The following is a 27,834-nucleotide window of genomic DNA, read 5'->3' as shown; positions in this document are numbered from 1 at the left end:
AGATCAGAGCTGTGACTTATTTAGTTCATCTATTTCAGAGACAGGGGTTATAATCAATCTGCACTCCTGTCTTTGACTAAGGGGATTTTAAATCTGAAAAAAAGTTAATACTGGAAAACAAACCAGGTAAGCACTTACCATCAAAATCACAACCATTAAGGCAGGAACTAAACAATTCTTGCTTATGTCAAAGAGTATTTTAGTTGTGTTTTTATTGCAAATAAATTTAACTATTGAACCAGCTGCACAAATAACATGTAAAGTGTTATTATTACAGAGATGATTAAAAGCTGCTTTGTGATTTAATCTTATTGGTGAAAAACCGCAAAGGCCAAATTCACAAACTTCACAGAGCCAAACCAAATAAATAACTTTAGACAGCACAACTGAAAATGTATCCGAACAAAACATTTGCTTTTCTGAAGAAGACCTAGGACTGTGGATTTGTACAGGTTCCCTTTTCCTAAGTAGTTTATCTTTCTTGCAAAACTGCCAAAGTAAGCAAACTCACTTCTGTTTCCAAAGCGAAATTAAATCACTTTTTTTTTTTTAAAGTGATACTGTGAATATTAGAAGAATATGCATTACAAATGTAATTCAATATAAATGACTGGCAAGCATATGAGCTTTGCTAATACGGAGATAATTGTTGGCATCTCATCACACATACCTGTCCATTAAGAATGCCTGTGACACTGATAGCCTTAAATAGTACCAAATCTCCTCCTTAAATGAAAAGCAGAACATGCAAACAATGGACTCATCACCTCCATTTCCTCATTTTCAATTGTCAGGAATGAGTTTACCTTATTTCCCTTCACCTCTCACTCATCCTCAGCTTGTGTAATGTGTCAATAATCTGAGTCATTTGGCTGAAATCCCCTTTCTTTCACTTCAGCCTTATTTCAAATTCAGTTTTAAGTCTCACAATGGTGAGAGGATATTGCTCTCTAAGGCATAGGACCTTTCCTTTCTATATAACAGCGTGAAATTTTAGGCCATTATTGCAGTCAGAGGCCAGTTGTCTTCTTAGCCATATAGATGAGGAACTGTCAATTTAACTAGACACCACACTCTAGCCCTGTCTTTTAAAATTATCTTCAAGCATGAATGACAAGCAGCTGAGATAAAACCTCTGTCCTGTTCTGAGGGAGACTCAGCTTATAAACTCACCTATTCCTAAACACTATTCTGAAAACTCACGTTCCTAGATCCATAGTGCAAACAACCTATGAATTTACTGACCCTGAGAAAATGCAGCTTTAATTGAATTCTGCTGCCTCCATTCTCTCCAGTTAGAATTTCAATTTTTAGATGTCTTGGAGCAACTCAAAGTAAAGTCATTTAATTCATGCCCTGGTTAACCATTTCCCAGCCTCCTATCCCTCCCAATCTATCAGCCAATCAAGTACACAGAAAGCAAGAGAGTGATGATAGGCATCACACGGAAATAATGGCAAATTCCTCTTTGGCTTATTTCAAAAAACTGAGCTAAAATCACACTGATTCTGAATAAGTTTTATTGCTCCAACTGGCCTACTATCTCATCTCATGAACCTTCCAGGTACCTTTAGGTGCATAATCATATGGCCTGCAATCAGAAAGTCATGTGTCTTGTGAAGAATGTAGCCATAGGAATGAAGTGTGGAGATAAGTCCACACTGTTGCCACAACAGGCAACACAAACTACATACACTGACAGGAGGTTCTGTCTAGTAGACAACTAGCATCAAAATCATCTCAGGGGCCTGGGACTTGCAATAACCTGCATGAATAAACACGCTCTGCACTGTAGCAGTGGATTCATTCTTTCCTGCTTGGATGGAAATGTGCATGAAACTTTGCAAGTACTTTCAGGTGTTAAAAATGTAACATGGTGATCATATTTAGCACTTTAAGGGACATAGCTCTGCCGTTGTCAAACTACATTTCATAAAATTATATGTGGTGCTGTCCCTTCTTTCAAAATAAATCACTGTGGTCACACTGCACTTGCCTTCAAAATAGCACCAACGCTTCACTTCAAATTTTACTCTCTTCACGCTGAGGCAAAAACAGTGACAGTATTTTCAATCACCTGTACCTGCAATTTTCAACTAACTGCATCTTCAGAGAAACTTTCCGAGAACGTGATACTCTCTGGAGCTGCACACACTGCCCTGAGGACAGGCAGAGGAGCTCTTTGCTACATCTTACAGACTTCATATCTGTGGCCTGATAAAAAAACCCCAGCAAGTTGTGTTATTTCTTCCGCCCATAGTATCTCGTAGCAGCTGTACAGAACATGACACACTTCTGAATCCTTAATTAGTTTTTGTTTTGAAATTCCAGCCTTAGGAAGTCAGATAAATGGACTTCATTTCACACTTGGAGCAAATGGGAATTTTATTGTGGATTTCAGTGTCCGGTATTTAAACGTGCAGGGAGCTTTGTTAAATAAATCTGAAGTATAATTGGCTGCAGAAACCTGGCTTTGGCTCAGTAGCTAGCCTGACACTACTGATAGGTGCTGACAGATCTCTCTGGGAATCTGACTCACTTTATTCCGACCCGCTTGTTCAGGCTGTGCATCTGACACCAGGACTTGCTCCAGTGAGCCTACAGCTGTTAGGAATGAAAGATACACTTTTTAAATGGACAGGTACCTTAATAATACTTTCATTTTAATTTTTTTCTCACCAGGTTCAAATGTATTTGCCAGCTTCCTAATGAGATTAATGTTCACAGTGAAGTAGACACGGCTTTCAGGCACAAAGATGAGAGACCTTGAACTGCAGTGGCATGAATAACTGTTGTAATAACAGTGTCAGATGGCATGGGCCTGGAAAGCACATTTATGTTGATACTAACAGGCTCAGGAGAGATACAGAGCAGCATGAGCTATTTGTGAAGAAGGTGAGTTGACTGTAAAGGAGAGAGAATGCCAAACAGATTTACTTGCTCATTTACTTCATTAGTGCCTCTGTTTTCAAGGCTTAAAAGAACAGCCCACAGACAGAAAAATCTGTATTTGTTGCCTATCATTGCTATTATTGAAATTCTAATTTCCCTACTAGTGAAACTGTATGCTACACACCAGTTGTGACCACTGTCTGTGAGCAACACAGATTTTTATGGACACAATCAATAGCTGTACATCCCACCCTTCCCCACCCCTCTACATGCTCCACAGACACACTTACGCACACATCAATACTCAGAGCCAGACCCTCAGTTTAACCACCAGGACCTGCAATAATTTCATCAGCTGCGGATCTAGCCACGGCTGTACAGCAAGAAGCCGTGGGGGCCATTATCCTCTCTGACTCCAAGCACTGGACCAGAGCCCACACAAGCTGTATGGTCAGGCTGTAAAGCTAAATAAGATACACAGATAAAGTCCTAACTGCTAATAGGGTATGTCCTTGCCAAAGGGGCTGACGAGAGCTGGAGCTGATGCAAAAGAAAGGGCAGGTCCATGCATTTGGGAGCAGATGAGGGAAGAAAGAAGTGGATATGTGTGTTTGGGGAGAAGGGAGCCAGGAGGGAGTTGTCCTCCTTCCAGAAGCAGCAGGCTGTTATGTTGGCTCAGCTGCCATGAAACTGTCACCTGAGAGATCCTGAGACCTCTTAAGTGCTAATGGTCCTTCAACGCCCATCCCACAGCCTCCCTGAGGGCAAGGGAATTTTCTCATAACTGGCTTTGAAAAGCTCTTCTGGTTGCTCAACTCAACCAAGGTCCAGATGGAGGCAGAGTAGATGCAGTACAGGAGGAGAAACCAGGTCTGGAAAATAATTTACCGTCTCACCAGCATGACCCGCTACCCAGAGTGCCAAGGCACTATTTGGCAAGGCTGAAGGGGCTGTGATGGGAGCAGTGCCTGCACAGGAAAGGAGGCAAAGGGCAGGGACCTCTGCGAGCAGATTTACCTGTCAGTGGAACAGATATTTCCGCTGCTGGCAGGAAACCTACTTCAGGAGGTTCCTGCTTGTTCTCCTCACACGTAACTGCTTGTTCCTGTCCCCGCAGGGGGGTTCCCTCTCTGACACAGGATAATCTTTCTTTGTTTCTTTCCCATGCTATGAATGAGGAATGAGAACTTTTATAACGGCAGTGGGAGCATAAATATCATTTTATATCAGCAGTGGGGGGGATCATTTCTCCTGGTTGGGCTCACAAGTCAGAATTAATAGCCCTGCTCTAAATTGCTACAGAAGAGCAGTACAGAGATGAAATCACTATAGAGAAGCACAGTTTAAGTCACTTAGCATCTGGGGTAGGTGCACAGCATGAACATTCTCTAAGAAAATGGGCTTTAAACCCGGAGAATAACTGGTTTTAGCGAACTTCAGAGATTTTTCTTATATTTTTTGCCATTTTTCCAGATATATTTTATTTGATTAAAAGTGATTCAGTGTAGCAAGGTAGCTCAGTTGGCTACTGTGAAGGCAGGTTTTCAAAATAGTTTTCCACTGTTACTAGCAAAGGCCCACCTCCTGGCATGAAAATGAACCCAATTCACATTACAGCATAACACGGACTAGCATAATGTTCTCACATGGCGAAGTGAAATGTAAGTATTCGTTACTGATGATATTGATAGGAGTTAAGTTCTAATGAAGCCATCAAAACCAGAGGTCACGAATACCTGTATTAATTCCATTAAATGTTCGTTGCTTGTGTCAGAGCTGTGCCTAGCAACCGCCATCAGATTCAGAGCCCCACATGCAGATGTGCAAGTCAACCCAATGTCTGCCTTGCAGATTTAATGCAACATTGCAATAGGACCATACTAACTGAAAGTTACAGGGCAAGGGACATGAGAGATGCATATCTCCACAAGGTAACAATGTGCACCAACATATTACCTTCTCTCAATCATTACTATATACATAGATGTTGTTATTTAACATTGGAAGGAGGTGACATGTTACTGATTTTTATATTAATTTACCTTTTCTGGAGCACCAGTGGGTGTCATATAGACTTGTTACATTACATATTTAGTGAGAAATATTTTTGAAAGAAATCCAAGGTGCATTGATGATGCAGAGGGAGTTGTAAAGTCATCCCAAAGCTGCCAGGTAAGTTGAACATAAAATTTCAGTGTCTTCAGTAACCTTATAGCCATCACCTTCTACAGTGTAACATGGCATGCCTCTCTGAGACAGCCAGGATTAGGATCACAAAGGAGAATGTCTGTTTTCACAAATCAGTGGAACAAAAGGTACATTTCTCACTCTCACCCTTGCCTAAATGCCTCTGTTAACCACAGGTGAGATGTCTATGACAGTGCTCTGGTGTGATGAAGGAAATTTTGTTTCTGTTTCTTTCTGCTGTCTCTTTGTGTACTTATCTCCAAAGAACTTTGGAACAGGCCTCCCCTGCGCCCCTCAGCCCTTCTTTGAGGAACTCATCTATAAATGGAACAGCAGAAATGGGTAGGGAGGAAAGGGAAATAGGATGTGACTCGAGGACCTGCACTGCAACCACAGATGTCCACCGCGGGGCACACACACTGACGTCAAAAGGATCACGCCCTCAAATTACTGCATAGAAAGACAACGAGGTTGGGATCTTCAAAACTACTGATGACTGGCTTTGCTTCACAAACTTCTTTAGTGAAAGTACAATTCAATTAGACCTTTTTTTTTTTTTTAAAGTACCCGCTTTGAAGCTTATACCACTGATGTATCTTCCCCACATTATTCTTCTAGTGAAGCACTTTTAAGTGTTGTCTCATCCTCCTTTTTACAAGGGACCAATCATTCTTCCCAAAGTCTTATTCTTTTGGTTTTTTTCTCTCATCTTCTGAGATTTAATCAAGTGAACATTCAGCAGAATCATTTGGTATTTTGTGAACACAATTCTTTTTTTATCCAACTGAGGCCCTTTTGTGATCATGAAAAAAAGAAAACTGTTGTGAGCTACAGGGTGTTTACACTGTTAAGAGGTTGATACGGGTCAGTTCTCTAAGGTTATTCTTAGTTCAACTGCTATGTAAACTGTTGATGTCACTGACTGGAGGCTGCTCTCCAGGACATTATATATATGATAATTATACGACAGAAAATGCAACATATAGTTGGATCTGACCTCCAAGTTCACTAGTTTAAAAAAGGACAAAAAATGTCTGTACGAAACTCACTGCTTTTCCCGTTACTAAAACATAATAAACCCCTTCAAGTTTATACTTAGTCTACAGGACATACAAGAGTCTTTCCTCACATGGACAACCATGCCCATCCATCTATAACCTAGGGCACATTTTAAGCCTCAATGTTCACTGCCTCCAGAAAGCCTTTTCTGAGACGAAACAGGGAAAATCTATTCTATAACTAGACAAGCATCTGAAACTAGGATCCTAACTCTCACATGAGCATTCTATGTTACCCTACAAAGGAATCCAACACATTTTTTTTCTGAGAAATCACAATTCACCAATAATTAATTAAAAAACTAACAAGGGATTCAAGAAAAGCAGCACTTTCTCACTCAGCACATTTCTCCTTGCTCTTCACGGGCATTCAAAATTACAGGTGCTGATGTTACCACAAAAGCATTTTTTTGCTCATTTTTCTTCCTCTTCCTGCAGAGCAAGCACAGCTGCAGAAATGCAAGCTCATTTCTAGGCCCTTTTTGTTCATCCCCAATTTACCATGTTCCAACCATTCATAGCTGTGCAAAACTCCCTTCGTGGTACCGGGATTATCGTAATGTCACAGTTTAAATGAGGCTCATGGAGCCATACAATTGTAACTATATTTTACATGGATAATTAAATGATGTATGACATGGAAATAAGCCAGTGCCTGAGACAGAACAAACTAACTGCTCTAATGCAACGAGTTAGGCATCTCTTCAGCTATAAAATGAAATACATTTAAAGCAAAAATTATTTAGAAAACAGGATGCTTGACTTTGTAAAGTATCATTTTAAGAACATTTGTAAAGGATCTCATTTTAAGAATGTTAAGGAAATGTACTAATCCAGTCAAGTTTTTAGTAGAATTCCTGGCACAAAGATTTTATCATCTGCTTGACTTTTTGCCATGTTGTAAGAACGAATCACTCTTAGGGGGAAGAAAATCATGTATGTAAAACAATGCATGCAGCTAAGCAATTCTTGGGCACGGCTAATTTCCATGTGGAGCTGATGATTTAGCATTGCCATCCTTCAACAAGATGCATGTCTTTACCTATTTAAGATGAAAAAAGTGAAGAGGAGTGGAAATTCGAACCTGTTTCAACTTCAGTGGCAAAACTCTTGCCATGACTTTAGAGGGAGTGAGACTGCATCTTAATTCATTCAATGTGAAGAAAAAAAATTAGCTGAGAATAATGTTCTTGTTTATTGAATTTAAATTACTGCTGTAGTTGGTTTTAACAGTGTTAAGTAAATTCTGTTTTAAAAGCCAACGTTTGCTTTCAGGCTTCTCTTTACACAGAATCATATAATCACAGATTTGTAGGAGTCATAGAGCCTAATTCCCAATCCCGTGTGCTGCGTCACAACACAGGATCCTGGTCCTCTGACCAAACCAGCACTGGTCACATCAACCATGACTTGCTTTCTAGGGACAGCTGCATACCCATGTGGTAATGATACATGTACATGGATGACAATGTGGATATACCACTAGTGACAATGTCCAAACCTAGGCTTGGACACACCTCCTAGACAAGAAAGCAGGGTGGACACTTCTGTAATGTAAATGTCTTCTAATAAGTTATAAATGTAGTCTTTCAAAGAGTCTGAGGGAACTGGGGTTTCTTAGCCTGGAGGAAAGGAAGCTGAGAGGAGACCATACCATTCTCTACAGCTACTTGAAAGGAGATTGTAGGGAGGTGAGGGTTGGTCTCTTTGCCTGAGTAACCAGCAATAGGACAAGAGGAAATGGCCTCAAGTTACTCCATTGGAGGCTTAGATTGAGCGTTTGGAAAAAATTCTTCACAGAAAGGGTTGTCAATCACTGGAATAGGCTGCCTAAGGAAGTGGTGGAGTCACCATCCCTGGAGGTATTTAAAAGATGTGTAGATGAGGTGTTTAGGAACATGGTTTAGTCATTGGACTTGGCAGTGTTAGGTTTACTGTTGGACTCAATGATCTTGAAGATCTTTTCCAACCTAAATGACTCTATGATTCTTTGAGTACTCAGACTACTTCCAATATGACCATGAAAAGCAACAAAATAAAGCAAAACAATAGATTTAAATTTGAAGTTTTGATCTGGATTTCTACTGGAAAATTTTAGGAGGGCCACTAATTGAAAGAGGTATGGATTTGGGCTTTTTTTGTGTGTTTTGGTTTTGCTTCTTGTTGTTGTTGGTTAGGTTGGGTATTTTTCCAAGAAGGAAATCAGCCTTCTGGTCTGGTTATTATCTCTCCTTCTAAAGTAAAGCCTAGAAACACACACAAAAAACCTGTAAAAAATTATAGCAAATAAAGTGGCAAAGATAACTACCTGAAAGGTAGACAAAAATAAGACTGCATACATTATATGAATTAAACACATTTGTTTGTACAAATTAAGACACGGGCCTTTCCCTTCTTCAGTAACAGAACTGATGTCATACTGTAAATGACAGTATTGAATGAAATCAGTATACAAAAGACTTCTACATTTGCTATAAAGGTAGGAATGAGGATGTTAAATGAGGTAGTAGACAATAAGATTAGGGAAGCTGAATGTCTCTTGTGTGCTTGCAGAGTTCTGCAGTTCAAGTGATAGTCATAGGGTATAAATACACACTGTTGCTCTGAGACTGAATAGTGTTATACTATGACTATTAAGATATGGAATACTACTTAAAAACCAGCCCCTAGTTATCAGAGGTTGGTAATCCTCTATTAGAAGACAGTTTGTTTACATTCTCCTAATATTAAAGCTATAACATAATATGAGAAAACCTCATTCTCTTTTAAAAGTATGTAAGAGATTAACGCAGTGAGATCAGTGGCAGTTTCTAGGATATGAATGACATCCACTGATATCTAAAACCGAAAGTCTAAGTGAAGAAGATAAAAATAAAGATTGAAGTATGATTCAACTGATGAATGGGGGAAAATGTGGAAAAATAGGATGAGGTATGATCATAGCGTATTACATTAACACAGGAGGGGTATACGTTACTGACACTATTTACAAGATGTTTTAATTGGCTTGTGTGTACTTGTATTTTTATATGTATGATTTTTAGAACACATGGTTAGAACTGGGGCAAAAAATAAAGGAAATCCATCATGCAACATCATATTTATACCCACCCCATTCACCAGAATATGTGTATCTTAACACTTCCAGCATAAATTTCTGCCCCTTAAGCTATCTCATAGAAGATGAAAAACCTATAACTGCCATGTAGACAAGCTCTAAAATTTTAATTGCTGTCTGAATGCAGAGGACTTGTGATACACCATGATTTGTTGAAGCACTCTTGTGGTTATAGACACTTCTTTTAGCTACCTCACCCTGCTCCTTCTCCCTCTTCCTCTACCCACCACTGACTTACTTCTTTCTCTCCCAATTTTCTCACACTCTGTGTTCCTTTAATACCATCCCCTCTTATTCTTTCTCTCTTCCTGTCCCCCACACTTCATCCTCAGCATTCATCACCTAGCATTCCTTTTCTTCTCCTTACTGCTATGGCATGGGAAGAAGCAGTTTCCTAGCCCTCAGCTGAGGTATGCTCAGCTGCAGCTGTGACATGAAGTAACTGCAGGGGAAAGTCCTGCTCACGTCCAGCTCTCTTGTCCAAGAAAATGCTCGGCCATTCTGGGAAGATGGAGCTATGCCATCCTATAAACACATTGCACTTGGAAGGGGATGAAACCTTCCCTTCAAAGACAACATCTTTAGCAGCCAAATGAACACATGTGTGACCAGGTTTTTAGAAATGCCTGATGTGGCTGATTTCAGTCAGTTTTCCATAAAGAAGGAAAAGGACCCCATATTATCCTCCTCATGACATTTTGAGTCTTAATTCCAAAGAATGGAGATGCCAGGACTTGTCAATGGAATGACTGTAAAAACTTTATGAGAACTGGCAAGACAGTTCACCTATTTTCAGAAACCATGGAGTTATTTAGGCTGGAATACTTGGGGTGGGAGGGGAAGGTAAGCTTAATTCTGACAACTATATTAAAAGATCAGGACATCTGTCATGCTGTTATCAACAACAAAAAAAAAGTCATTGAATTCTGACAAGCACTAGCTGCATATTTTACAGTGCAAAAGTGTGAAAATAAAGCAGTAATGTTTTCCTTGTTCCCTGCAGAAAAAGAAAGACGAGACCACCAACACCCCCTCAACACCCCCCCAAAAAAAAATCTGGAAAACAAAACCAAGAGAAGCCACAATAAACTCTGATAATTCTTTTTCTTTTGGCTTTTCTGTTCCATCACAGCTCTCCAAAGTAAGATTTATGTGCCATTTTGTATCTGCTGTTGCTTTTTTTTCCCCCCATGGGGATATAGGTGGATAAGTTTGGATAGGAAATTATAACCCTGAAGCAAAACTGAAAGGTTTATAAAGTTGCTAATAAAAGTTTGGGTCAGGGCCTAAATATCAATCATCCACTCATTGTCTTTTTAAACGAGCTCAGGCATTTTCCCAACCACTCCCAGCAGGTCTCTGCCACTATTTTAAACTAAGAGTTCAGCGATTCTTTATTATTTTTTTTTCCTGTGTTGACCTCAGTAACTTTTCCCTTCTCCCCTCCTTACCTGCCTCATGTGTCCATGAGGATTTTGCCAAAGGCCATTTGACTTTGAAGTCGCGAGGAATTCACTAATCGTGAGCGTCAAATCCACAATAAATGCCACCACCATATGGTATATGCTGCTACTGGGAATTATCTCGAAAGGCCTAGCTGTGAAAAGCCTAGCTGCATGTTATGGGGTTTTTATTGCTAACTTTCATAACTCATGTCAGGTCTTTCAGTTTCTGTGTTCATTGGCTTAAGTGAGTGCAACTGTTTCCTGAATTTATAAAAATGTTGTCAGGATCCCTTGATCTTTCTTCCTCTGTCTCTCTCTCTCACACACAAATGTATTCAAACACAGGGGAATACCATACACAGTGGCACATAAATCTTGCAAAAGAGAAGCTTGTAAATAAATCGTATGTCATTGTGCTTGTTCAATAAATTCCTCCGTGCATTAAACTCATGATAAATGTATCATAACCACTGATGAAGGCTTTACAGCCTCCTGTAGCACCACACCATCCTGTGTGTGATTGTGTAAGGCATAGGAAGACCTACACTTGAAAAACTGAGAGCAGAGATAGGTCTCGTAAGGGCAGGGTACTGACATAACTGAAAAGTAACTAACTGGAGACCACTTGCTTTAGCTAAAGAAGATGATACCAAAGTGATGAATCCTTGTGAAAACTGTGGAAGTGTACTGTATATTCAAAGCAACAAGAAATCTACCTTCTTTAAGTGCTTGTCCAATAAAGATTGTATTTAAAGCCCAGCCTGTAAAGCGCTTAATGAGAAATACATACAAGGTTAAGAAAGTCCTCAGAAAATCATGCTTTAGTGATCCAAAGAGGTAAGAAGAAAGAAAACAACATTTCAAGAGTTTCACATACCAGCTTACTGATAGAGAAAAAAATTATCACAGAATTAAAATGTCAGTGCCATTTGAAACACTCAGGGCAGCTCTTGACATTTGCCTGATGCTCCAGAAAGGTGTGAGTGTCCTCCACGTCTCATGTCACCCCCTACCAGACACATGAGAATGTCTCCAATGGGATTCATGGCATTTCAAGTAGCACTACAAACATATTTTCAGGCAATTACTTTCCCCTAATTTATATATGGCATATTAATATCCTCTAGGAGAAAACTGAAATAATGGGTTTAAAAAAACAATTGTATTTCAGTAACATTTATTCCTCCGCCCAAAAAAAGATACTTTAATACTGTCTCTAGGCAGAAAACATCCATCTTTAAGGCTTCCATTACGTATTTGAGGGAACTGTTGGGACAACTGTGTTTCATTTTCCTAGTTAATAATACAAATTAACTGTTGGCGACATCACATTAAAACAAAAGTGGCAGAATCAGAAAGACTGCTGAAAAGTTTACCTTTATAGGAAAGCTTAAGTCTTGGGATATTTTGTTTTGACATTCCAGTGACTGGAAGGAACAGCATCGCTAAAGATAACAGGCTGCAGGCATGGGGTACTTGTGAAGCTCTCATTCTGCTCTCTCCTGTATCTTCTTTTGCACTATGGTGAAATATCTCTCTGCTTTTCAAACAATCCAATTTTAATCTGAAAGAAACAAGAAAACATGCGTTGATTTTTTTGCATAATTACATAAACAATACTTCTGAAAGCAAGCCAGACCTGTCTTTATAGAGTAGCTTATATAACACATTTTTCACAGAAGTGTTTTTTCTTCTACTATAAATCAAAATGTTGTAAACCTGTTTCTTTAATGCTAAACTTACACGCTTTGAGGTTGGAAACGTACATTAACTTTGCAAAAACCAAAGTAAAGTTTATGCTTAAATTAAATTAATGCAGTATTCATAAAAAGAGCATTTGTCATTCAAAAGTGACCATTCAACTCTTCAGTTCATACCACTCCATTGGATATCTTAATGTTTTCTAACTCTCTCTTTATTTCGGTACAACAGCTATTGTATGTCTATGCTGCGACTAGAGTATCTCCGATACCGTGAGCTGAGTTAACAATGAATACATAACTATCATCATAAACTTTCATAAATAAACTAAGAAGTTTGGATAGAGCAAAGAGTTGTGTTTAGTTTTCACAGAGAAAAACGTCAATGCAGCTGATGAATTTAAATGTGCTCTTAGTGTATTTCCAGCAGGGTAACTGCCTCCATTGACCCACCAAAATGTCCTATAAACTTTAATGAGTGGTCCATGCTGAGGTCAATAAGCTGATATGGGAATTTGTTAGCACAGTGTGCAACTAAGCCAGCTTTGCAACACTTTTCACTTAATAACGGTAATTCATATTCCATAAATCTTGAAGTGTTTTACAAATGAAAGTAATTATCACTGTCCTTATTTTCCCTATGCAAAAACAGAATCATAAAACTACAATGAACGTACTTCCTCAAGGTCACAGTGCTCCAGCAGTTGCTGAACACAAAGCAGCAACACTTCTGGTATCCTGTTATCCCACTTACATGGTATTCCTTTGCCCAATAACTCCCCTTTTGCAAGTGAAATGATTTGGAATGGCATCCTGAGTTCTGAAGGCAGAATTTGATGGTTAAGAAATCACAGAGGTCAGAGCGTGAAAGTATCTGTGAGAGCAGACCCCTCCCCTTGCAAGTGCATGATACCAGAGGTCAAGGGAGATAGTGAAATGACAAATGTCAGTGTTTGAGTAACGCTGTAAATCAAGGAGTGAAGAAATGTTATGGTTACTAGTGAGATTAATGGCTCATGACTTGCTGTGAAAATTCTTTTCTGAAAGGTACTGAAACTGCCTGATTAAAAGAGTAATTCTAGTGCCCACACCAGCCAGCACTTGCACGGACATCAGGGAAAGCCTGTGAGCCCATGAGAGATGCAGCACAGCTCATGGCCCCAGAGCCACTAAACATGTCTGGCACGTAAACTTGCTGCAGCACTGGGGCCAGAGGACCTCACGATGCAGGCAATACATTCTTCCTGGCATGAAGGGAGTGGAAAGAGGACCCCTCCAGTTCTGTCTGCCAGAGGAAACCTCACTCAGATGAAGCTGGGGCTTTCTGAGCATCCAGACCTTCTGCCAATAGTTTTAAGACAAAGGAGTGTGTAGGAAGTATTTGATGGGGAAAGAGAGAGAGGGAAATGATTTGTCAAGTGCCCAAAGCATCCTTCCTATTGCAGAACATTGAGCTCCTTTCTTCTCAATCCCTTCCTCAACACTCACGTTCAGTGTCTGAATGCACTACTTTTGGCCAAGTTTCATTACATATTCATGAGATGACATGGAAAGAAAATAAACCAAGCATTGAATGACTCTGGTTCATCCTTCCCTTCTCTTTATTGAAAGAAGGCCCTTACTTCTCCATGCTGGTAGATTTATTTGTGGTTGGACTACGAAGGACTAGACTATCACAGGATTATATCTCCTTTAAAACATCTACTTTTTGGGGGGAAGAAGGAGTAAAGAAGCAGACTGAGTAAGAAGAGGACTATATTAAGTAAAGAGACATCAGCCTTGTTCATCTTCAGCTGAATGATAGAAACAAACCATCCTTCAAAAGGCAGGAATCAAGAGGGAACCAGTCTCATTGCAAATATGCTGACAAGTCATGGCTTGTGGATCTGGGTCTCAGCCAACAGGGATCTCACCAGAGGATTTAGGACTCATTTTCTCAGAACAAAGTACAGTGAAGATTCAAAACTAAATTTGCCGCTTATAGAAAAAAACATTTTCCTGAATGCATATTGAAGACCAGCATGAAAGTTGGCCTTTTGGCCATACTGCACAACCTCATTTTTTCATGTCAGGTTCTTTTGCTAATGGAACTTTTCCTTCTTTTTTTTTCTTTTTTTTTTTTCTTTTTTTTTTCTTATTTGAATAGTATCTATGAAAATCCATTTGCTTTAATTCCTAACACAAGGCAGTTAGTTTACACTGGAGGCAGCTGCTCTGTGAGCTTGAGCCAACACTGCCTTGTCCTAAAATCATTGCAATCTGGCCAGATTGTCACATATATTTTTAGTTTATGATGATCTTCCAATACAGTTCCAGCATCTACACAGAACCCTTCCAACAGTCTAATGACTAGCTCAGGTTAACGAACTTCAGACCAACTAACTGGACATTAATCTTCAGGAAATATCCTTCCTCTCTACAACATATGCAATGTCAATCAGGGTCCTGTGCTTAAGAAAGTCACACTGCTCAGAGGTAATCAGAGCCATGAACAGAAATAAAGTATAAAACCTATAACTAAATCTAACTCCCATATTTTTTCCCCACTCAAAAGTAAGAAGAGTTTTGTCAGAGGAGGAAAAATAATTGTTTCCTTTAGTTCTTCAACAGTTCTGCTAAGCTACTCACTCTAAAACTTCCTCATCATGAACAGACCCAAAATAAACAAGGAAAAAAAGTTTGAAAAGAGAAACACTGAGGCTAAAGCTACTTGGCTTTGGCTCGGAAGTATCTGCACTGTGTTAATTATCACCTGCAAGACCAACTAGAAAAGGAAGCTATGCATACACCTCGCTGAAATAGGGGTATTTCCAGTAGAATAAAGGAGCTATTATTTGCCCAGCCGAGGTTGGGAAGCAGGATGCTGAAGAGGGGCTGAGGAGCCTGGCTCCATCCTGCTAGGACCTCCCTGCAGGGCTCATAAATTCGAAACGGGCTGTAGGTTAAAACTGCCAAAAGACAAAGCATTGCTCTGTCAGTGTTCTGCCATCTTGCCAAAGAGAGGCAGCTGGACGTAACTGGCACATGTGTGATGTCATGTCCCCGAAATGAGGTGTCACCTCCCTGCAATTGGTCAGATTTAGTGGAGCCTATAAAACAGATTGCTCTGAAGCTACTGTCTGAAAGAGGAAAACCTGGAGCCAATTTACTAAACATAATTTATTCCAGGCCCTTTGTGGAATAAACAGAGCTCTTCAGCCTCCTCAAACACACAGACAGTAGGGAGCTGTGAGCTTATGGGAGTTTTTTCAGATTGTTCAACTCAAACCTATCTAAATGCAAAATCTTGCATTCACAAAAACTGTGTAGGTTTCTGACTTCTCCTGGCATCATGAAGTCCAGAGCTGGAAGGACTGTGACCCATCTGAAAGCACATTTTTTTTAATGGTTCACGTAACTCTCAGTTTACCTCTGTAACAAATAACCTATACAGAACTGTCTCCAGCACTAGTTTTCAAAGGCTGTTCTAAAATTCAGAATTTTTTTCACTCTGATAAAGAGGACAATGAAAACCACCTGCAGCAAATACAGAAGAAGCAATTAGCCAAATGATAACACTTAGTTAAGCTGAATACAATAGCAATGTTGCAAATGGCAAGAAACTACTGAAAGTCTAGAGCAACCTTTGAGTTGGCTCATGTTGATTAAAAAAAGCTAGAACATAATAGAAAAATGTCTGATAGTCACTATGGACTTACAAGTAGACCATTTAGAGTAACTATGTAAACTATTATCTCCAATGCTTGAGTTTTTCTTTCTCCTCCTCAGCTATCCCTGTCTAACATATTGGGATTTCACTATATTTTTCCATGGAATCATTGAATCACAGAATTACTAGGTTGGAAAAGATCTTTAAGATCATTGAGTCCAACTGTGCCTGTCCTCTTCTAAACCATCTCTCTAAGTACCTCATCTACCTGTCTTTTAAACACATCTAGGGTAGGTGACTCAACCCTCTCCCTGGGCAGCCTGTTCCACATCCCGTCAACTCCTTCAGTGAAGAACTTTTTCCTAACATCTAGTCTGAACCCGCCCTGGTGCAGCTTAAGGCCACTTCCCCTTGTCCTATCACTTGTCACCTGGCTGAAGAGACCATCACCCACCTCTCTGCACCCTCCTTTCAGGTAATTGTAGGCAGTGATAAGGTCTCTCCTCAACTTCCTCTTCTCCAGACTAAACACCTCCCATCTCCCTCAGCCGCTGCTCATAAGGTTTGCTCTCCAGCCCTTTCACCAGCCTGGTTGCCCTTCTAAAGGGAATGGAGTGAGGAGAGTAGAAGACATCTCTTGCAAACATCAACCAAGTAGCATCTGTAGCCTATGCTTTAAAGGATTTAAAACTAATTAGCTAAAAAAAAAAACACAAAGAGTACCCCACCTACAACTCAAATGTATTGAATCATATGTTGTCTGCTTTTTTTCAAGAATGTTATCTGTTTACTCATATTGTACATATACTTTATATATCTGCATATAAATTTGAAGCATGTTAATTTAACTGCAAATACACAAATACATGTTTCCAATGCGTTTACTTGTAGCTGTCTCATCTATAAATTCTTACACATATTACAAGAGGAAAATTGCTATGGTCATCTAGTGTGTGGTTCAAACCTGTACTGTAATCATGAAATGGCTATCAAATATCCTGTGTTACTAAGAGGGAAAATTACAAGCATACATGAGTCAGATAAGTAACCCAGAAAATAAAACAGAATAAAAATAAAATTGTATCTCCAGACTTACTGAACATTAACCTATTTTTTACATAACAAAGATGACATTCACCCAGAGCAAAATGAAACCATGTTCTTGTAGCCCTTGGATAGATGGTCTGTTGTATTATTTGGCGAAGGAGGCTTTTCTTTTCATTGTGAAATCTCAGTTTAAAGCTAACTCTATCCATGAACTAGTAAACAGTATTATTCATCACTATTCTCCCATTTATTAAGCAGTTTTTGTGCTGTTTATAGTGCAGCAAATGTTCTCTTCCAGGATTCTGCAAAATACTTCTTTTTACAAAAACCCCAGATCGGTATTACATCACTTCCCGACATGAGAAAAACTTGCTGAATAAAAAGATCATGGTACAATCAAAAAAACTACGTGTGCCTACAGTAGGTGAATTTTTGGTTTTGCTGTGCTTGGCTTAACTCATCAGTTTTAGTATATCTGGTGTATGTAAGGTTTTGACATAAAGCATACCTTGCTGTTGTTAAATATCCAGATGAATAATAAAGACTGATATGAAGCCTAACCCAGCTTATAATGTATTTTGGAAAGCTTTAGAGGCTCTATCTGTACTGTGCTCTTCACAGAATGTATACCCTATCCAATCACCACCAGTCATTTGGAAGGCAAGAAAAATCTTTGCTCTGATTCTCACTTGAGAAGAGCCAAGGAGAGCAAAATCAAATGAGAGGACAGAAAGACAAGGAGGATACAACTGAGGGAGCAAAAAGTCAGTTAAAAGTCTGGGGTTTATTGCAGAGAAGCATCTGATAATAAATAAATCCTTCCAATGGGTAAAAAATATGTTCAAGGATTACATTGGATTTTTTGTACATTAAGATAAACTCAAGCTAAAGTAAAAATGGAGACAAAGGAAATAAAAGGTGAGAGACGAAGAATTAACTCCTTTACTTGGTTTATTTTTTATAGTTTTCTGAATCTTTCTGAAGATGATCTACTGATAGATGCATTTATAAAAGGCACGTAGCCTGTTTGGAGACAAGTGCTGGTAAAAATGGGTAACCTTTCTGGAGTGGTCTGTGTCACACTGCTATGAAGAGCTTACCTGACCATGAAATTTACTATCAAGCACTTAAAATTATACACACAGGAAATGAGCATGTTATCCTCAATGATAGAGGGATATTTTTCAGTGGGATCCGGATTACACCCAAAGATTTCACACAGATGTAGAAAAGAATCCTTTCAGAATGTGACAGGTATACAGCTGTGCACACTGACGTGTTATACATCACTAGAAACTGTGATGTTGAAAAATTTTGTCTGTGGGACTGTATCTGTTGGACATATAATGGACAAGTCAAAGGCTGATGATAAAATAAATGCTATTCTCTAATCCTAATTCTTGGTTTTCCAAGGTGATAGGTCAAGGAGAAATGGAACAAAGCTGTGCCAGGGCAGGTTCAGATTAGATGTTATAAAAAAAATTTTCACTGAGAGTTGTTGGGATGTGGAACAGGCTGCCCAGGGAGGGGGTTGAGTCACCAACCCTGGATGTGTTTAAAAGACAGATAGATGAGGTACTTAGAGATATGGTTTAGAAGAGGACAGGTACAGTTGGACTTGATCTTAAAGGTCTTTTCCAACCTTGTGATTCTGTGATTCTGTATATAGTGTCTCTTTAAAAAAAGGAAAAGAACATCACACATATAGTTTTAGATTCTATAGCCTGTTTCTCAAGCAGGGTGTGTATTGTCCAAGAAAAAGGATGGGATGGAAAGCAATTTGTCATCTGATAATGATATTGCAAAGGGGATATAAGTAGATGAATAAAAGGTCCCACCAGTCAGATGTGCAACTGATATCTTCCACGCATAAATATCTACATGCCTTTCACTACAGTTAGATACATGTGCATCTCAGATGGTTTTTATTTTTATTTTTCCCCCTTCCTGGAAGGAACTGTGACTTCAGTTATTACATCTGCATTAAAAAAAAAAAAAAAAGAAAAAAGAAAAAAAAAAAGAATTCAAGCCAAAGAAGAAAGCAGTGTATGGCACGGTTCAGCAACACAAAAGAATCAAAAAGAACCTTAAGCCAAACCTCAGTGTTACGTTATTTTAAGCATAGCATGTTTCCCCAGCAGACTGAAAAGCCTTCTCAAGCTATGGAAAGTGATTCTAAGTCGGGTTTTGTAACTTTGGTATCCAAGAAAAGAAAAGGGCAGTAGGACGAAAACTTCTAGAGACATTAATGAAAAGGTAGACTGGATGAAAACCGCTTCCTGCTGAGTGCCGTGACGTCTGAAGGATTTTGAGGAGAGCCAGAAACTTTTCCTCTAAAATGTCTGTCACCACCTGCAGCGGTTGGGGTGGCTTGGCTCAGCTCTGGGTAAAGGAGACATGGAGCGCATGCATGCATGAAGCTTCGTCTGCGGAACAGCCTTGGCCTGCTGTTGAGAAAACGCTGAAAAGCCAGAAAAGTGTCATGATGGCCATCAGAGAAAAAAAAATGCTGATTTTGAGGAGACCTGCCTGAATGTTTAAACACTAACAGATTGCATTTGTCCTGTTAAAACCTGAATTAACCCCAGGCAGCACTGTCAGGCCAGCTAAACCACTGACCCTGCAACTACCATTCTTTTGTTGGAAGAAACTATACCTACAATGGCCAACTTAAAGGAAGGATTGCAGTCTCTTTTTCATCTCCAGGAATTCTTGCCAGTGTTTTGCTATGGAAAAACTGTTCTCCATTCCTTCTTTCACAAGAGATGTTCCAACATTTGCAGGGGAGGAATATGAATCCTTTAGCAGTGACAGTTCTATTTCCAGAGGTCTGGACAGGCTAGTATTTCTGGGGTCACCAGCAATGGGGTATTTTACATATTACTTACTTGAACAGAGACTTGCCCTGCCATGTATTTTGCACGCTTGTGAAAAACGCGGCTTGATGGGAAGGTAGTGTAGCCATGAATCAGGTCCAAACTTACTTCTAGGCACAACACAGCAGCAAGGTAAATAACAGTGTATATCCTGCAAGCATATAGCCAGTGAACTGTTTGTATAGCCAGGGAGCTGTTTGCATGGATATATCTATAAATAAAAGTAGGGAGGTTTCTCCTGTCCTGGATCCAAGAAATCCAGACCTAAGCCAGCTCCTACCATTGTATGACTCCATTAATTGTGTGCTATACAACAATATACAGAGCAAGGGGCAATGACCTGGAGTTCGAGCACAGGAAGTTCCACACCAATATGCAGATGAACTTTTTCACGGTGAGGGTGACAGAGCCCTGGGACAGGCTGCCCAGGGCGGTTGTGGAGTCTCCTTCTCTGGAGATATTCAAGACCTGTCTGGACACCTCCTGGTGCGACCTGTTCTAGGGAACCTGCTTTGGCAGCGGGGTTGGACTCAATGATCTCTGCAGGTCCCTTCCAACCACTACAGTTCTGTGATTCTGTGAATATATTATACATTTCAGCTATACACACATCAGAGGCACTACCAGCCGGACAATTCTGTAGGCAGGAAGAAATGCCTTGGTTCACCACACAACTGCCCTCCTATTCATCCAAGCACAACCCAGCAGACCTTACTAAAAAAAAATAAAAATCACCCAGAAAACAACCAAAACAAACTCTCACAAACCCTCACAAAAAAAAGAAATAAAGGAACTAGGATTTACATTTTCAAATATATTTATAATGCTAATTTATTTCACAGCAAACCTTTATTGTGATAAAATTTGCAGCTAAATTTCTCTGATGTTAGGAGAAATGTATTGCCAACTCGGTTGGAATTTTGCTTAAATGCTTGTAGGCACTCACAGATTTCCCAGCTGCGTCTAAAAGCTGCCTATGGGACTCCCAAAGAAAACTAGAACGTTACGAATATTAAAGACAAACAACTACATGTTGTATCTGGCATCTTAATATAAATAAACATTTTTTTGAATTATTTCTATTGTACTGATAGGATGTTTCAGTAACTGCCAGTATTAGTTCATTGTCAGCTGTGTGAAAGTCTGATCTGATAGTTTTCAAAAGAATTCAGACTAATACAGTTTAGCGACGGTTAAAAGATGTGCACTTCATATGGCAGCTGGGCTTTGATCAAATATGTTCGCTGTATATCCAATGGCATATTTTCCTAGAATTCCTTTCATCGACGTATGGCCTCATTATTTGATGCACTGTCAGTGAACTCTGTACAGAACAGTCTGCAGGGCTTTAATATATAAACTGCAGTATAGGGAGAGACACGCCGGAAGGATTTTAATTTACACTTCCAACAAATTTTGATTTATAATTTATGACCATCTACTTGAACTCTGCTGGAGGAAGGTTGTGGTTTTTTTTTTTAAAAAACCGTTGTCCAACTAATTTTTGGATCAACATTTTGTGCAGCCAATATGTAAAATGATATGCATATGAACGTGTAGGCTGCAATGCAGTGATCTGTGTTGGCATATTAACCCAGTTATTACATTGTTAGGCTGAACAAATTTACTTTCTTCCAAGTTTTTATAAAATGTTTGACTTCTTTACATTTGGAGGATGCATGAGAAGGAACCAGCAGAGACATTATAACATATCCCATTTGTCAACTTACACAATTCCCTAGCTTAATGTTGACCTATTCCTCTCAATGGTTTTCCCTCAGGTACTCACCACCACAGCACCCCAGCAGTTTAAAAGCTTTAATGGCTTTATTCTCTATCCTCTATCCTTGTCATTATGAGTTAATTGATTTTTTTTTAATGTTATTACAGGAGATGACACCACTTGCATAAGGTCACACCAGCAGTTAGAACCAGTGCCCACATCCCCTTGACATCCAGGCAGTGCCTTAGTCACCCAGCCACCCTTCTCACCAGGGACTGCACACTGCTGGCTGTGATTCCCGCGGCAGGACCCATGACTCAACCTTTCTCTAGATTTAAGCCCTTGTTCGAACTGTAGAAAATTACAAGCAATCACAATTTAATTTTCTGTAAACAAGAGCTTCACAGAACTGAGTAAGGAGTAACACGAGGCCAATGTGAATTCAGACAGCAGGTTCTCAAAGCTTTAATAGGACTGTGTTCACTGATCACCAACTTCGCTATTTCCAAGGGTAAGGACACACCACTACCAGACCCTATGGGATTTTTCTGCTTGTGTTGCAGCAGAAATCAGTTTCTGTTTGGTGCAATAAATTTGTTTTTCTGGTCTATTTTTAAGTTGCTTTGTGAAGGGTGCTAGCATGACAGTTCCTGGAATCTGAAACAGCCATGCTGAAAAAGAAAACAAAAATTCAGGCATCACCACCTCCATTCAACACAGAACTATTTCCACTTTGGTTTAAAACCACAATAAATATCCTTTGTCTCGTGAGGACAAAGTGAGGACATAGAATGCACAAATGAATCAATACTTCACTGAAAAACAACAAAGCTTTTTAGATGGTTAACCAGTTAGCTACCAGGGACTTGCCATAACCAGAAGATTAACACAAAAAAGAAAGGATGTAAAACACCAGCTCTAATTTCTTTTTCCCCGGTAGATACTGATGAGGCAGTCTCAGACTTGGGGGACTTCTGAGACTCATTCCCTACAAGGGTGATCAACATTCAAAGAAAAGCTCAGAGAAGTTGCAGACACTTGAAACTCAGCTCTACGCAATCTGATCCACAGCTGAAGTTATCCATCCTTTGAGTGGCAAATGGGACCTTATGATCTCCTGATGTCGCTTATTACTTAATTTTTTCTATTAGTTCTTTCAAGAGCTAATGGACAGGAGAATAACTGAACTGGATCACATATTGAAGGTATTCAGTAACATCCAACACCTTTCCAATGATGAACTGAAGGCTCTGACAGCTATCAAATGACTACTTTACTCTTCAATGACCACCCTTATCTTTCCAAGGACCCTTCTGATGAGAGCAATGCCTGCCCAACCTGCTGAAAACTAAACTCCTTTACTCCTGAAATCTGACTGAAATTAGGAATGCTTTCCTTTTATAAAACTGTCCAAAAGCTGCAGTAATTTAAGAGCTGATTCACAAACAGACCATAAATTCCTGTATCAAGAAGAAGCAATGCAGGCATAGGAGAAGTGAAGTGCATGCAGAATAGGGACAGAAACTGTAATAGCTATGAAACTTAATCCAATATCTCAAGGCTGCCAGATATCATTCAACCACGCAGTCCTGGTTTTCCCATCCCATGAGAACCAAACACAGACTCAGTGTCTAAATTATTGACACTGTATTTGAAATAATGCTTTCATCTGCACTGAGACAAGAAGGGGTTTTCTTCCAGGATTCCCCCATTGGAGCTAGAAGAGGAAGCTGAGTGAGAAACACCACTGGATGGACTGCTGACAGCCACAGCAAGCCAAAGAGTTCTGTCACCCAGAAGACAAAATATCATCTGTGTGTTCCAGCCTGCTCTCTTTTCTGTCCAAATTAGCAGATCCTTCCTGCCAGTTTCTCTTAGTTTGGTCAAGAAGTAGAAGCCACCTTAGTTACTACATTAAATACTTCTGAAGGTTGTGAGGAGAAAAATGACTAAAAATGTTCTCTATGACGGCTTAGCTAGAAAAGGGATGTGGTGGAGAAGATTAAGTTGAGTTTCCATAACTGACTAAGCAGGTGGCAAATATCCACCACAGGTGCGCCTTCTATAGAGGATCCTATGCCCTGGTAAAACAGGCACCCCCCAGAGAAACCAGGGCTTGAAGATATCCAGGGCTCTTTATGTCAGATGAATGTGTGTATTACCCTATGTAAGTTTATGAAACCCCTAGGGATCATCATGATTAACTATCTTCCTTAAGCTATTCCCCACCAGGCCTTAGAGCTTTTAAACCACTGACCCCTTGAATTAAAGTGGTAGATTTCTCTTTTCACAGCTGTGACTCAACATAGGGAGGAATTCAGAGACAACTGAAAACAAAGCCAGAGAGAATTTAAAACAAAATCCTTCAATGACAGATTTAGAGAGTGATGGCTGCAGCTGGAGCTCACAAATATAACAACTAACTAAATGGGCATGCATTATACAAAAGCCTTACATGGACAGACCCTGTGAAGTGCAATTTCTTCACAAGGAACCAGAAAAGCAGAACTACTCAGAATAAATCATCAGAAAAACTAGATACTGGCTTTTCAGAAGGAACCTTGGTCCACGGATCCTTCAGCAAACTGAGTAACCACCTCTCAAATCTGGAGGTAGGTGATAACCTGTTAGTCAAATTAATCCTCAACTTTATTTTTTCTTTTTATAAATCTGCAATACCAAACTGAAATTCCTGTGCCTGGAGAGGAATAAAATCCTAATGAGACGTAGTCTTTAAAACTTATATAATACCTTTCATACATCCAACTTAAAATATACAGTGACTAGTACATAAATTATTGAGTCTTTGCAAAGGAAATGTATTCCTGCTATTCCAGCTTCACAGCTGGAGAAGCTGATGCTAAATGTACTCAGTAGCTATCCTAGGAGGATTTTAAGTGAGAAAGGAGTGGGATCAGATTATATTAATTAATAGATATCAGTGGCACTATCTCACACATGATATGGATATGCTTCTTTCCATCCAGTTGAATGCCCTACCTGACACAGCATAGCAGTTTTAAAGAAACAGGTGGGAACATAAAGATTAATTTTATGAAATGGAACAAATATCCTGAAGACACAAAAATGTGGAGCATTGTTACAGAGCAATAAACCTAGTGACCATCTTCACATAGTACTGCAGAAGCAAAACAATGACTACTGGAAACTTGCTTCTCTTGTCTGCTCAGCCAGAGTATGTGACTTGCATTAATGCACAGGGAATAATGTACTTGCACTCAGATCCAGGACTGACTGATGTCAAATGAAGTTCAACCATTCATATTAATGGGGATCAGCATTTCTCTGAGGGAATGGAAGTCTCTTAGACCTTAGGGTCATGAATTGACAAGCTATCGAACATTTTCTCTGTGGTGCTGACCATCCTCCATCCTCAATGAGATCAGCTGTCTAGACCCTTAGTCCCGCTGCAGCCTCTTTGTGCTCCTCCTTAAACACAGAAAGAGCTCATTGCTAATTCTTCCTGCATAGTGTGCAATGCTGGGTGAGGTCTCACAGTTCCCTTTCTAGGGACACAGAGAATATTCACATTTCTCCAGAATCCAAGAAAAACACAGACACATACATGTCAACTGTGAGTCTTGTTATTCTCTGATTGACTGAGACATATGGCAACAAAAGTTCTGTTTATGACCAAAAAAAAAAAAAAGTCTATTGAAAGCACCATCTAAACAGGACAAAATTGACTAACAAGTTATACCAAGAAAATCATTGCTAAACTGCTGTTGTCTTACACCATTAATCAACTGGAAGGAGGGAAAAAAGCAGTTTTCCTTTCAGATGGGCTTTCTGAGAAAAATACCTTCTCACAGCACTTTTTCTTGACAGGTTCCAGGGTATCTATAAGCTTGTGGATTGTAATCACTCTAACGATCAAGGAGGAGTTATTTCAGATGGTTGATACACATCTGTGGCTCATATCATCTGTCAAAATATTAAAATATGCAAAGAAAAAGACTGTAGCAGGATTTTTTTCTTCTTAATAATAAGTAGAGGAATTTTGAGAGTAAGGACAGTTTTCATTTTCACCATTATCACTGATACTCATCATACTAAGAACAACAAATAACTACACCAGCACCTATAATCTTTTTTTTTTTAAGTTTTTACACAACCATTCCACCAGAAGCAAATTTAAGTTTTACAGATGATAAGAAAGTAGGCTGTGCATGTGCACAGTGAGTCAATTCAGAAAGCCCACTCAAACCTTGGCATCTCTATTCCTTTAGAGGCACCTCAGTCATATTCTTGTTTTTCAGAAGTACTTATATAAACATTAAAAATCAGAAAACAGTAAAAAGATAATAAGCCAGCAAGCAAGGCCAATGCTAACAAAGGATGAGACAAATGAAAAAAAAAACAAGACAAAAATAAATTCCTTATGTGCATAATAAATTTCAATATTATGAGTCACTGAATTGACTCATGAACTATGAATTGACTGTGACCCTTTTAATTGTTCCACATAACAATCTTCTTTATGAAAAAGGAGGAGCATCTTTAGCAGACATAGTTGCTACAGCTGATAGCTTCTTTGTTGATCAATAGTATATGTGTACTGTAGCCCAAGTTATGGTACTTAACTTTGGCTACAGCTTTAGAAAGCAGCACGTAGAAGATATAGAGCTACATCAGGAAACGCCTTCTGTATGTACTTGGAGAACTACCAGGAGAAATAACCAAGAAAACAATGCAAATGTATTCCTCACAGTAATATAAGATGAAGAGGAAAAGCTAAAAAAGCAAGACTGTAAACCTATGCAGTCTGTAACTCAGAAAGTAATCACATTTGAGCTTTTTTCAACACTGAAGTTTTCTCTCAATTTGCTTCCCTTAGCAATATGTATCATAAAACACGTTACTATTTTTTTACATTTAAGCAGTTCTGGGGTTTCTCCACCTTCAACACTCATTTCCTGTTCCAGTAAAACCCTCTAACACAACAACCCCTTACTTAAATAAGAATATAAAAATGTTTGCAATGACAAGGCTCATCCAGTCTAGTGGTCTATTTTCAACACTAAGTGTAAGGAAGAGTAAGAACAGAACATTAATATATGGTATTTCCCCATCCTTTCTGCTCCCCCTTCTCTCCAACTATTGTCAGCTTATGAGGCTTTCTGAGCCTGTTGTGTCTTGCCTATTTTGTAACCTCCAAGTACATATCACTTTCAAGTACTTGTCCAGCCTCATTTGAGCGTCTGTAAAATTCTTGAATCTGCAACACTATATGGCAAACAATACCAATAATGTAACCTGATAATATATTCATTTCCCCTCATATACCACCATCTTTATAATATTATCCAGAAAGTAGAATCTGCTTGACAAGAAAAATAGGAAGATTCTGACTGAGTTGTGATGATCATCCAATTGTCTGAACATTATTTTTTTCTGTAATAGACTCAGAGATTGGCTGGGAAATTATGATAAAATTGGTTAGGAAAAAAATAATTTGATAGCAGCAGTCAGCTGCAAAAGTGTTTGCTTGCTATGGCCACCACACTAGATGAGATGTAACATTTCACTACTAAATCTTTGGTCAGAATCCAGCACTAGCTTTGAACATTCAACAAAAAAGTTCCAAGGTTGGGAAATACATGGGTAGGGCAAAATCACAGCTGAGATCAGTGAAAGAGAAACCCTCCAGGTTTCACAACCAACAGTGGCTCAACACCAGGAGCAGCATTGTTCATTGTTCTCTGAACACCTTCAGGTGGTAGGATAGAAAAAGCATCCCAGTACCTGGCAGACGTGTAGCTCTGTCACCTCTCTCCTTGGCAAGGCTCCCTGCCTCTCTCACATTCAGTTTTACTGGACTGAAGCAGCCAGGTTTTCCCACATCCAGAATTTTGGAACTTACATTCTCATTCTAAATGAAATAAGGGGGAGGGAGTGAATGGGTGTTACTTTTTCACAAGTTGATAGTTTTGAAAATTGCCTACTTTCAAAATTGTTAGGATAAATAATTGAAGAAAAGTATTTTAAGATGCATGCTACCAAGTGTCTATGTAGAAATACAACAATAAGCTTTATTAATCTTCATGTTTCAAGGTGTGAGTGCTGTAAGAAACAATCATCTTGCGATTTAGAACAGTAAAATAGTGAAGATTTATGT

At 39.2% G+C, this 27,834-nt stretch overlaps 1 protein-coding gene across 1 annotated transcript in view; it reads right to left on the bottom strand.

The window, feature by feature from the left end:
• SEMA3D (semaphorin 3D) overlaps positions 1–27,834 on the bottom strand; it is a gene marked incomplete at its 3' end in the record, with an annotated part of 144,419 nt that overhangs the window by 85,447 nt on the left and 31,138 nt on the right. The window contains exon 2 of the mRNA XM_084268501.1: positions 12,077–12,264. Coding sequence (XP_084124627.1) covers positions 12,077–12,191 — 115 coding nt within the window. The 5' untranslated portion in view covers positions 12,192–12,264. The remainder of the gene's footprint in view (positions 1–12,076; positions 12,265–27,834) is intronic.

This window comes from Gallinula chloropus, assembly GCF_964237585.1.
Source record: "Gallinula chloropus genome assembly, chromosome: 1".
NCBI lineage: Eukaryota > Metazoa > Chordata > Aves > Gruiformes > Rallidae > Gallinula > Gallinula chloropus.
This window is presented reverse-complemented; position numbering and strand designations above follow the sequence as displayed.